General features: G+C 32.8%; 1 protein-coding gene across 8 annotated transcripts in view; it reads right to left on the bottom strand.

Moving 5' to 3' along the window:
- CATSPERE (catsper channel auxiliary subunit epsilon) overlaps nucleotides 1-13,331 on the bottom strand; it is a 183,207-nt gene that overhangs the window by 13,473 nt on the left and 156,403 nt on the right. For 7 of the 8 annotated variants that reach the window (XM_031966983.1, XM_031966978.1, XM_031966977.1 and 4 more), the window contains 2 exons: nucleotides 12,209-12,366; nucleotides 8,927-8,980 (listed from right to left, as the gene is read on the bottom strand). In XM_031966983.1, the coding sequence (XP_031822843.1) occupies nucleotides 8,927-8,980; nucleotides 12,209-12,366 (212 nt within the window). Of the gene's footprint in view, nucleotides 1-8,926; nucleotides 8,981-12,208; nucleotides 12,367-13,331 lie in introns of those variants that run through there. The other variant, XM_031966982.1, reaches the window with a different exon arrangement.

Below are 13,331 nucleotides of genomic sequence, written 5' to 3'. Positions count from 1 at the left end.
AAATAAGGAAATTAAGTAAATTCAGAGATAGAGATGAGGTTTTATCCAAATAACCAAGGTTCAAATAAGTTATGAAACATCCTTTTATATTGAATGGAGTAATACAAATGGTTGTGGAAAATTATTTGAATGACTTTTGAACTGTCTCTATTCTTTAAAAAAAAAAAAAACATTTGGCAGTATGAGCTAAAGGCAGCTGAGGTATAAAAATCCCTGCATCAGAGAAGTTGCACAATGTCAAAAAAACATGAATTTACTCCAGAATAGCCTTCACAAATTTTTATCTGGCTTTTGAACAATTGCAGTGATGAGCTTCCAAGTTGATCATTCTACTTTTGGTTAGCCCTAATTTTAGCAAGTTCATTTTTCTACGCCCCCTTGTAACTTTCTACTCATTTTTCTAATTCTGCATTGTGAAAGTATCCTCATTAAGTTTATTCCCTCTCCTATAGTTCTTCAGCTTTATAGAAAGCACTCTCTTACCTTCTCTTATCCAGACTAATAATCTAGTTCCTTAAATGCAGTTTCGTATGATATTGTTTTGAGGTGTCCCCTAGATATACTCCAGCTTTTTCTCTAAAAATTTGGCATCTGGAATTGTACCCAGTAATCCAGCCTATTCAGTTCAGGGATGATTGTACCCTCCCTCTTATTCTGATTATTGTATTTCTATCAATTTAGCCTAAAATAACACTGGGTAATTTTATGTTGTAATGCTTTGGATAGCCACATTGCACCATCAGTCCAGATGAAAAAGATTTAACTTTTCAAATTCATGGCTGTGGGTAAACCAGCCACATTGTATCATAAGATTGATATTGAGCATATTTAATACTCCTCCCCATTTTCTTCCATTGAATATCTATATAGGAATAGCTTCTTTATCCTGTGGATCCACAGTACATTTTGTATAGAACTCAACATTAGCTTTTTTTTTTTTTTTTTTAATTTCATCTTGTTAGATTTAATTTAAAATTTTAGCTAGTCAAAAATTTTGAGTTCATGTGGGATTGTGACTCCAAGTGAATTAGATATACTGCCCAGCCCTCAGGGTAAATTGCACATAGTTTTTTGTTTTAGCCAAACCAGTCTTCTTGCTCTTCATTTTTCTCTGAGATTGCATAGGTTTCACCTGCAATTCAAGGACTTGCACTTCCTTTTCATCTCCACTTCATAGGATCCCTTATTTCTTTCAAAGATCTGCTCCAGGTGCTAAGTGAAGGGAGTAGAACCAAGAGAACATCGTACACAGTAACAACAAGATTATATGATGATCAACTATGATGGACTTGGCTCTTTTCAACAATGAGGTGATTCAGACAAGTTTCAACAGACTTGCGATAGAAAGAGCCATCTGGATCGAGAGAGAGGACTGTGGAGACTGAATCGACATTCAGTATTGAAACTACAACATAGTATTTTCAATTTTTTTGTTGTTTGCTTTTTTCCCCTCATTTTTTTTCCTTTTTGATCTGATTTTTATTGTGCAGCATGATAAACGTGGATATATGTTTAGAAGAATTGCACATACTTAACATATTGGATTATTTGTATTCTAGGGAAAGGGGAGAATGGAGGGAGGAAAATTTGGAACATAAGGTTTTGCAAGGGTGGATATTGAAAATCATTTTTTGCATGTTTTTTGAAAATAAACTATTAAAAACATAAAAACAAAACAATAGATTGCTTCAGGGGCCACCACCTATAGAAAGTTCATCCCTATTCCCTCAAGTGCTAGTGCTTTTTCCCCAGAAATTATTTTGTATATATTTTATATTTCATGTTTTGTGTCCATGTTGGCTGTTAGTTCCATCTTCCTCTACCTCTAGTATGTAAATTTTTTGAGAACAGGGGCTGTTTGACTTTGCAACTCTAGTACATAGTAAATACTTGAAACAAATTGAAAATGGGAGATAGTATCTATTGAAGATCTTTTCTTTTTCTTAATTAAGATGATAATTCTGTTATAGGAGTTTTATATTGTCTTATTAAGGATTGATTTGAGACAAAAAAAAGTTGATTCTTCTGAATTCAAAACCTGTCTTGTGCAGTAGACTATTAGTTTGAGCTTCCACAATTAACAACACCCCCATCTTGTGGCGACTTCCTTAAAATATCAAATTTAAAACTATAAAAAGTGACAAGAAGTCAGCAGTCTGTAAGGGGATTATGTTATCAGCTAAATAAGGTAATCTTTATGAGACTTCAAAAATTCACTGAACCGATCTTTGCCTTAGTTTCTGAAATGTAAAATGAGAAGCTTATATAAATTAGATTATCTCAAATTTCTTTTCCCATTAAAAATATCTTTGATTTGAAGGTTATGAATATTTCATCTGACTAGGACCATGGCTAAATTATACATCAGGTATCTCCCACTTTGATTAGATCTTGAATTGCATATTATGATAGAGGGATATTGTGACATTGATTTTTGAATATTCTTGATAGGCTCCTTAGTAGCCACATAGGCCATAAGGAGAGGCATTGACAGGAGAAGAGCATTGTTTAATTAAAGTAACACTTAAGTGAGCCTTTAAAATTTTTTTTTTCCTATTAAATTTACTTTGAATACATATTGCTTTATGAAACATGTTGGGAGAAAAAAAATCAGAGCAAAAGAGAAAAACCATGGGAGAGAATTTTAAAAATAAACAGAAAAAAAGAACTGAACATAATAACATGTGTTGATTTACATTCAGTATTCTTAGTTCTTTTTCTGCATGCAGATGGCATTTTCTGTCCAAAGTCTATTGGGATTGCTTTGGATCACTGGACCACTGAGACAAACCAAGTATTTCATAGTTGATCATTGCACATTCTTGCTATTATTTATTATATACAGTGTATTTCTAGTTCTGCTTGTTTTCTCTTAGCATCAGTTCATGTAAATCTTTCCAAGTCTTTATAAAAAATGATAAAATCAGCTTGTTCATCATTTTTTATAGACCAATAATATTCCATTATCTTCATATACCACAACTTGTTCAGCCATTCTCCAAATGATAGGCAAACTCATTTTCCAGTTCTTTGCTACCACAAAAAGAGTTGCTACAAACACTTTTGCTCATAGTTCTTATTCCAGAAGCTGGAGTTTGGGGTAATCTATTATTTGACAAATTAGATTACTATAGGACTTGATTTTTATTCCACTGATCCACCACTCTATTTCTTACCCAATACCAAATGGTTTTGATGACTGCCACTCTATGATATAGTTTTAGGTTTGGTTCTGCTAAGCCACCATCATTTGCATTTTTTTCATTCTCTTGATAGTCATGACCTTTTTCCTTCCAGATGAATTTTGTTATGATTTTTTTCTAGTTCCATAAAATAATTTTTTGGCAGTTTGATTGGTATGGCATTGAACAAGTAGAGCAAGTTAGGCAGAATTATTATTTTTATTATGTTACCTCGGCCTATTCATGAGAAATTGATATTTTTCAGTTGTTTAGATCTGACTTTTGTGTGACAAGTATTTTATTTTATATGGGTTCATATAGTTCTTGGGCTTATTTTGACAGGTAGATCCCTAACTATTTTATTTTTCTATAGTAATTTTAATTGGAGTTTCTCTTTCTATCTCTTGCTGATGGTCTTTTTCAGTAATATATAGATATTCTGATGATTTGTGTCGGTTTATTTTATATCCTGAAACTTTGCTAAATTTCATTGTTTCCAGTAGGTTTTTCAATGATTTTCTTGGATTCTCTAAGCATATCATCATATCATCTGCTATTCTAATTCCTTTAATTTTTCTTCTTTTCTTATAGTTAAAGTCAACATTTCTAGTGCAATGCTGAATAATAGTGGTGATAATGGGCATCCATGTTTCACCCTGATCTTATTGGAAATGCTTCCAATTTCTCTCCATTACAAATAATGTTTGCCATTAGATTTCTCTCCATTACAAATAATGTTTGCCATTTTAGATAGATATTAATTATTTTAAGGAAAGCTCCCTTTATCCTTATGTTTTATCTAGTGTTTTTAATAGGAATGGATGCTATATTTTGTCAAAAGTTTTTGTGCATCTATTGAGATTATCATGATTTCTGTTGGTTTTGTTATATGGTCAATGATGGTAATAGTTTTCCTGATATTGAACCAGCTCTGCATTCCTGACACAAACTCCACTTGGTCATAGTGTATTATTCCTGCTGATAAATTGCTGTAATCTCTTTGATAATATTTTATTTAAAATTTTACATCATGTATTCTGATGGAAGTGGATTTCTTCAACAAAGAGAAGATCTAACTTAGTTTCAATTGATCAAGAAGCAGAAGCAGCTAAACCCAAAGAAAGAACACTAGGAAATGAATGTAAACTGCTTGCATTTTTGTTCTTCTTCCTGAGTTATTTATACCTTCTAAATCCTATTCTCCCTGAGCAACAAGAGAACTGTTCGGTTCTGCACATATATATTGTATCCAAGATCTACTGTAACCTAATTAACATGTATAGGACTGCTTGCCATCTGGGGGAGAGGCTGAAGGGAGGGAGGGGAAAAATCGGAATAGAAGTGAGTGCAAGGGATAATGTTGTAAAAAATTACCCTGGTATGGGTTTTGTCAATAAAAAGTTATTTTAAAAAAATAAAAATAAAATTTTACATCAATATTCACTAGGGAAATTTGTCTGTAATTTTATTTCTCTGTTTTGGCTCTTCCTGGTTTAGGTATCAGTACCATATATGTGTCATAGAAGGAATTTGACAGGACTCCTTCTTTATCTGTTTTCCCACATAGTTTACATAGTACTTGGAATTAATTGTTTTTTAAAGGTTTGGTAGAATTCACTTGTGATCCATCTGGCCTTGGAGATTTTTATCTTAGGGAGTTCATTAATGGCTTTTAAAATTTCTTCTAAAATGAGACTATTTAAATAATTTATTTCCTTTTCTGTTAACCTGGAAATTTGTATTTTTGTAAATATTCATCCATTTTCTTTAGATTGTCAGACTTGCTGCCATACAGTTGGGCAAAATAGCTCCTAATTATTGCTTTAATTTCTTTGATTGGTGTGTTTACCCTTTTAATTTTTGATGCTGGTGATTTTTTTTTCTTTCCTTTTTCTAATCAAATTAATCAAAGGTTTATCTATTTTATTGATTTTTAAGTAAATCCAACTCAGTTTTATTGGTTAATTCAGTAGTTTTCTTAGTTTCTATTTTATTAATCTCTCCTTTGAGTTTCAGAATTTCTAATTTGGTACTTGAGTGGGGTTTTTTAATTTGTTCTTTTTATAGCTTTTTTAGTTGCATGCCCAATTCATTGACCTCTTTATTCATGTAACTATTTAGGGATATAAAATTTCTCCTAAGAATTGCTTTGGCTGCACCTTATAGGTTTTGGTATGTTGTCTCATTATTGTCATTTTCTTGGATGAAATTATGGATTGTTTCTGGGATTTGTTATTTGACTCATTCATTTTTTAGAATTAGATTTAATTTCCAACTTGTTTTTAGACTATCTTTCCCTGGCCCTTTATTGAACATAATTTTTATTGCATTGTGGTGTGAAAAGGAAGCATTTATTATTTCTGCCTTTCTGCATTTGATTGTGAGATTTTTAATGCCCTAATAAATGGTCAGTTTTTTTTTTTTTTTTTTTTTGTGTAGGTTCCATGTACTGTTGAGAAAAAGATGTATTCTTTTATATCCCTATTCAATTTTTCTCCAGAAGTCTATCATATCTAGGTTTTAACCTTCTTAGTTTCTTTCTTGATTATTTTGTGGTTAGATTTGTCTGATTCTGAGCGGGGAAGATAGATGTTTCCCCCACCACTAGTACATAGTTTTGCTGTCTATTTCTTCCTGTAACTGGCTTAAAATCGTCTCTAGAGATTTGGCTGCTCTGCCACTTGGTGTATTCAATTTAGTATAGTTACTACTTCATTGTTTATGGTACATTTTATCAAGCTGTACTTTCCTTATCTTTAATAAGATCTATTTTTACTTTTGCTTTATCTCTGAGATCAGTATTGCTATGCCTGCTTCTTTCTATTTATTTCAGCTGAAGCATAATTCTTTTCCAGCCTTTATACCTTTACTCTGTAAATGTGTTTGTCTGTGTCAAATGTGTTTCTTGTAAACAACATATTGTATGGTTCTGCTTTTTAATCTATTGTGCTATTAGTTGCCATTTAATGGGAAAGTTCATCCCATTCACATTCACAGTTACCAACTCTGTTTTTCCCTCCTCCTGTTTTTTCCCCTGAATATTTTACTTTTGTTTTCCCTTTCCACCCCAATCTTAGTTGTGTTTTTTTTTAATCCATTCCATCCACTACCTTATCTCCTATCACTCCTTCCACTGCTCCTGCTATCTTTTCACCTAATGTTTCTGCTCTCCCTTCTTCCTATCCTCCCTTTGCTTTCCTCTTTCTCCTTGCTACTTCTTCATAATATTAGATAAATTTCTATACCCAATTGAATGATTAAGTTATTTCCTGTAAGAGCCAAAACTGATGAGATCAAGCATCAAATAATGCTCATCCCTTTTTCTTTCCCCCATCAATTATATTAGGTTGTTTGTTCCAATGAAATGTGAACTGTCCCATTTTTTCTCCCCTTTCCTCTTTTTCCCTTTTCCTACCCCTTAATATCTTATTCCAGGCCCTCTGGGCCTTTATTGTAGAAGCTGCCAAATCCTAGGTAATTGTGACTATTGCTCCTTGATATTTGAATTGTTTTTATTAGGCAGATTGCAGTATTTTTTCCTTGACACTGTAGTTCTAGAGTTTCTCAACAATGTTCCTTGGGGTTTTTTTTTTTTTTGTGGGATCTCTTTCTAAAGGTGAACAATAGATTCTTTCAATTAGTATTTACCCCTCTATTTCTAGAATATTGAGGCAGTTTTACTTAATCTCTTAGAGAATGGTATCCAGGCTTTTTTTTTTGGTCATGGCCTTCAGGTAGTCCAATAATTTTTAAATTGTCTCTTCTGGATCTATTTTCCATGTCAACTTTTTTCCAATGAGATATTTCACATTTTCTTCCATTTTTTTTCATTCTTTTTAGTTTGACCGATTCTTGGTGTCTCATAGAATCATTAGCTTTCGTTTGACTTAATCTGTTTTTAATGTGTGGTTTTCTTCAGTTAGTTTTTGTATCTTTTTTTTCATTTGGTTAATTCTACTTTTTAAGGAGTTATTTTCTTCAGACAATTTTTTTTCCTTCCTTTTCCAAGCTGTTGATTCTCTCATGCACATCTCTCATATCCTTTCTCATTTTTTTGTCTACCTCTCTTATTTGACTTTTAAAGTCTTATGAACACTTCCAAGAAGCCTCTTTGGGCTTAAGATCAATTCATATCAGGCTGAGATTTCTTCTGTAGACCTTCTGTCCTCCTCTGAGTTGGTGTTTTAATCTGTCCTGTTACCATAGTAACTGTCTATAGTCAAGGTTCTTTTATGTTTCTTGTTCTTGTTCTTTTTCTTTTGGTATTTCCTCTTTTTTTTTTTTTTAAACTTACTTTGTTGAGCTCTGTTCCTGGTGTAAAGGGGACATTGTCCCAAACTTCCAATGCAGTCTGAGCCTTGGCTTTGAGCACAGGGGCCCCTTGGAAGGGTAGCTTTGCCTGCTTTTTTTCAGGAAATAGCCTGGTTTCCCAGAGTTTGCCTTCTGAGCTGGGACTAGAAGCTGTCAGAGTGATTTGTTCTTTTACTGAGCTAGGATTGAGGGTCTTAGTTACTGATTTGCTGTGATTAAGACCCTCTCACTAGCTTTCTCAGAGTCTATCTGAGTTGGGCTAATCACCCTTTTCACCTATTCTTTGCAAGTTCATTAAAATGGCTCACCTTATGGCAAGAAGTTCTTTAGGAACTTTACCTACCTTATGGCATCTTTCTCTTAACTAATTTATTAGGAACTTATCTGATTTATTAATGGAGGAATTTAGATATGTCTTTCCCCTTGTTAATCCTAAAAATTCCTGTTGGAAATTAGTCCTCTGTTAGCAGTGTAATAAAATTTTTGATACCTGATTTGGAGATGGCCTAAGCATAAAACTTATTTTGAGGCAGTTTGCAGTGAAGACCTACAACCCCAATATATTTTGTGGGTTTAATAATCAAGCCCCCAATATTCTCTTCTGTTGGTCAGTAACATAGTCATTGACCCTTCCTTAATAGAGAAGTCCTTAAATAGATTAATGACTCATGAATCCCCAGCACCTTCATGGAACTATAGAAATGTAGTATTATTTCCACATTCCAGAACTTTCTGAATGTACAAAGGCTGGTACATTAGTACAGATAAAAAGATTTAACTATTGAAATTCATAGCTCTGGATATAGAGTTTGAAATTAAAAAGAAAAAAAAAAAAAAAACAAAGGAATACTTGCCCTGGGGAGGAAAAAGGAAGTTATTGCATTTAGGTACTGTACCTATTAGGACTCTTCTGATCCTGTGATACTGAGTTTGGGCTGAAGCATCAGTGAAAGGTCCTAAACTATGTGTTTCCTTGGTTTTAACAATCCTAAACTATGTGTTTCCTTGGTTTTACCAGCAGGCAATTCCAATCTGGTATTAGGGGAACACCACTGAATATGGAATATGAAAAATCCAAGGTAGTGAGAGAAGTTTGTTTTAGTACTTAGCAGTGGAAGGAAAAATAAGGTTCATTTTCTAGCCCAACTTAGTCCTCCAAATCAGTAATTTTTGATTCAGAAAAAGAATGTATTTACTGATACTTAACAATCACAAATGTTTATTTTTTCTGAAGGAAATTTTTTTCCTATTCATTTTACATTGTGCAATATTGTAAATTATATTCTTGGTAATAGGAATTAGAGAAGGCAGAATTTTTAAAAATAGATTTGATTTCTTCACCTCCCCCTTACTTTTTTGTACTCACTAATATATATTTAGGATATCTAATATGCTTTAATAATTTCCCCAATTAATCCATATTAATTTCTTACCTTGGGAGTATGCCAAATATCTCAATTGCAAAGGTGGTTGTTAGTTCACAGAAACTACAAATTAAAAAAAAATTAAAATTAAACAAGAAAAACATACTGAAATATTCAATTTTCATACAATCCATGTGAATTCAACCAAAGCTTTTAATAAGTCCTGTTCTAAGAGAATGTTCTAATTTGCCTTTATTATATCTAAACCACTTGTTAAGAGTTGGTTATGGTAGCTACCTAGAGAAACTATTAATAGTAGAATTATTGTCATAGTTAGAAATTAAACTTTTTGGTTTAAAAGATTAGGAGATATTAGGACTTGACAATGGCAGGTGCAGTGAGAACAGAGGGAAAGGGATAGATACAAAAGATATAGGATTTGGTAGTTAATAGGATATATGGGTTTGAAGCAAGAGTTATGGATGATTATGAGGTGATGGGTTTGGATGACTGGCAAATGGGGACAGGAGGACAAACAGTATTTCTTCTAAGATGATGAACTTAATTTTGGACACAATGATTTTAAGGTACCAATAGTACAGGTGAAGTTCTAGATGTAATTAGTCAGAAATGAAGGACAGGAATTTTGAGTAGAGATTAAGGATTAAGAAATTTATATGTTTTCTGCGTAAGTGATAATTAAGGGAATGTACATAAAAAGAGAAGAGAGCTAAAGATAAAACCTTGGGAGGTCCCCCTATAGAAAGGCTGAGGATAGATAATTTATTAAAAGAAGTAGAGAAGGAATAGTTAGGAAATTATGAGAATATACTATCATGCATATAGTGAGTAGAGGCTTCATCCACATTGTCAAATGCTGCAGAAATATCAAAGAAGATAAGGATAGAAATAAAACAATTGGATTTATTGGTAAGAAAGTCACTAATGAGCTTGGAGAAAGATATTTCAATAGAGTGGTGGAGAAGGGAAGCCATATTACAAGAATTTAGGGAATTATTAGATGGTGAGGCAGTGGAGTTCTCAGGATCAACTTCTCTGTCTGGAACTTTGACAATAAAGGGGAGAGGAGAATTAAGATGACAGTTCAAGGGAGAAGCGATGCCCAAAGGAAGGGTTAGGATTTTTTGTTTGCCTATTTCTAGGATAGAGAATTCCTGAGCATGAGTTGGTAGGAGATTAAAGATGTCTGAGAAATAATTTAGGAAAGGTAAATATTGGAATGATTTACAAAGTAACTCCAGTTTATGTATCTAAGTTTCAGTTCTTGATTAGGAGGGGAAGGTCATTACTTTTTGTGGAGATCAGAGAAGGTTTCAAAAAGGAGGAGGCATTTGAATTGGGCTTTAAAGGATCAGTAAAAATTCAACAGGAGAAGAAAGTGTAGAAGGATATTATAAGCAAAGCAAAGAAAATGAGCAAAGAGGTAGAACAGAAAAGCATTGAATATGTTCAAGAGACAGAGAGAATATTTATCCCATCCACATAGAAACTTTCCATCATGTTTTAGATTTATTGAGGGTTGACATAAGAAATTAAATGGGAATTTTGAGGGGGGTTTTGTGGAAGCTTCAGACAACATGTGAAGACCAGCAGAGAAACACAGAAAAAGTTTAAAAAACCCAGAGATACAAAAAAAATATGTCTAGTATTATATAAACATATTTTAACTTTCAATAACATAATAATTCATACTTTTTTAGTAGGAAGGTAGGATCAAAAATTTGATGTAGGTTTTTCAGATTGTGGGATTACCCTTTCCCTAACCCTTATTGTGTGGAAGGGATAACCGTAGATCATTAGAGATAGGTGGAAGGAAGTAAAGGTCAGAAAAGAGATCAGAGTTGGTTGAAGAGTTGTGGGAGGCAATAGTGATTTCTTCTTTTCTCTGAATTCCTAATGCATTAACAGTGGCTATCATTTATTACTTTGGAGCTTACATGGATGTCGTCTTTATAGTAATTGAAATGTTTTGAGTTTGTGTATGGTATTTCTCCAAGAGTTCTTTTACTATGAAAAATGTATGACAATTTTTTTAAAATGAGCATCTTTTTAACTTTCAAGGGGTTCTTCTTTTTTTTAAAAAAAAAAATAGATATCTCAGAGCTTATTGTGGCATTCCTTTTGGGGATTAATTTTCTAATGCTATAGAACAGTGTATCAAATGTGAATAGAAATGAGGATCATCAGAATCTTTGTGGACTGCATATTGACTTAGAAAACCACATATTAACATCTATTTTCTATCGTATTTTTATTTTGTTAAATTATTGCCAATTATATTTCAGTCTGATTAAGCCTACCTAAGGAATGCTGTGTGCCACAACATGCTTGATCCTTCTGTTGCAGAAAGAAAGCATTTTAAGGAAAATAAGGCAAAGAATTTTGCTTTTTTTGGGGGGGGGGGAAATGGTACTGCTGCATTTTGTATAATCAGATTTTGGGATTGTATATAAGGACAGCTAGATGGCACATTGGATAGAGAGCATCAGTCATAGACTCAGGAGAACCTGAGTTCAAATCCTCAGACACTTAACAAATATTTGTCTTGCAAAAAATTAGTAAGCAAACAAATAAGGAATTGTACACCACTGAGTTGGACTGACTAAATGTTTTAATTACCTATATTCCATACTCATCTGGATAGTCATTTGGACATTATAAATTTTTAAAAATCTCTTTGTTTCTTGCTATACAGGGAAGATTTGAAGCCATTATAGGAAATAGTAGATTTTCTCTCATATATTTTTATTCTCACCTTCAATTCAATCCAACAAGTATTACTCTGGCTCTAACATATACTGAATTCCTGAGAATTCACAGATAAAAATGTAAAACTGTTCCTGACCTTGGTAAGGTATGAGTAGCAATATTTTTTTTTTAAAAAAGGGTATAGAATTCAAGGGTAGAAGAAAGTAGAGAGATTAAGTGGAAAACTTGAACTTTTTATTGTTGATTTCTTTTCTTCATCCTGACTCCCAGTTTTCTTTTCATACTTCTTTCTAAAATCAAAAGAAAGAAGTATTTCTTCTTCACTCTGAATTCTACCTCTGGATCCCATTTCCCCCCCTTCTTTTCCCCCAGTTCACCTCTATCCTCAGTTTCTTTTTTTTCAAAATTTCTTTTTGTGGCTTCAAATATTCACAGCTTTTCTCACCTTAAAATATTTTTTTGACCTTATTGATCCTATTTTCTTTCTCATTTTGGACAAATGACTGTGACTAAGGAAAAATAATTGCTCTTTTCTTCATTGGCCTTTTAAAACCAATGCTATTATAATTGGTACAAGAATTTAAACTATCAAATTATTGCAACACAAACATTTTCATATACCTGTAGTTTGGATCAATGATCTTAACCCGGAACACATAAAAGCCAATATGGTGAGTCTTCCAAATTATTTCATTTTTATTGGAAGAGTTGATAATCTCATATGGTTGTGATAGGTCTCCAGGTTTTCCAGAGGAAAATGAAAAGCAATGTCTGTAATTCTAAATAGATTTAAAAAATAGAAATATTAAGGTCACTGGCTGATTTTAGTTAACAATCTTTCCCTACATTCTGAGATGTGTTGGTAAATGCTTAACAACTGTATCTCTGGGGGAGGAAAAAAAACATAGATGGTACATAATATACTAATATATAAAGTATAATTTTATTAATTGACATTGTTAATATTTTCTTCATCACTTTATTAAGTCTAGAAATCAATAAAAGAAGAAATCTGGTCCTTATTTTATTGTATTTATTTATTTTTGGACACATTTTTCATTGGCATTTGTTAATTTTTAAGGTGTAAATGCTTACACTGTCAATTAACCAATAAGCTCTTACAAGCTGGTTCAATATGGCTCCAGCTCACCCTTGACTATAATCCTATTCTGTTGTTTTATCGTAATAAAGAGATTACCCTGGGTTCCTGAAGACTGTCAAAAAAAGAAGAATCCCTGACAAGTTCTACAATTCTGGGAAAACTTCAAGTATGGGCTTGGCAGTGAACAAAATTACCTGACAAGCTAAGTGTAGACAGGCTCACCATCAAGAATTTGACTACTGGTTGTAGATTTGGTAACTGTAGTTTTTAATTTTTAATTTGGTAACTGTGATAACCACGGACAGCTGACAACTTGCTGACTGAATAAAAGTGGGCAGAGAGGGAAATATCATGGCAAAGCCTTAGATATCTTTGTTTCATTGGCAACAGCAGAGAAGCCTATATCAGAAATTAGTTGGGGAAAAAATGATCACTTTTAGACCTAAGTCTAACATGTAACATGAGGACTTTTAGTCCAGGAGATCTCCTGAATGTTACGTTCTGAACTCTTAGAGGGGTTGCAATATTGATCACTCACACTAATAAAATTGTGTAACTCTGAATTATTGAAACAAATATATATAATATAAAACAATTAAGTTAGTAAATTATTCAGAGAGCAATCTTAATCATTCCTCTTCA

The sequence above is a fragment of the Sarcophilus harrisii genome, chromosome 4 (genome assembly GCF_902635505.1).
Source record: "Sarcophilus harrisii chromosome 4, mSarHar1.11, whole genome shotgun sequence".
In the NCBI taxonomy this organism is placed as follows: domain Eukaryota; kingdom Metazoa; phylum Chordata; class Mammalia; order Dasyuromorphia; family Dasyuridae; genus Sarcophilus; species Sarcophilus harrisii.
Note: the sequence above shows the minus strand (reverse complement) of the source record. Positions and strands in the feature narration are given on the sequence as shown.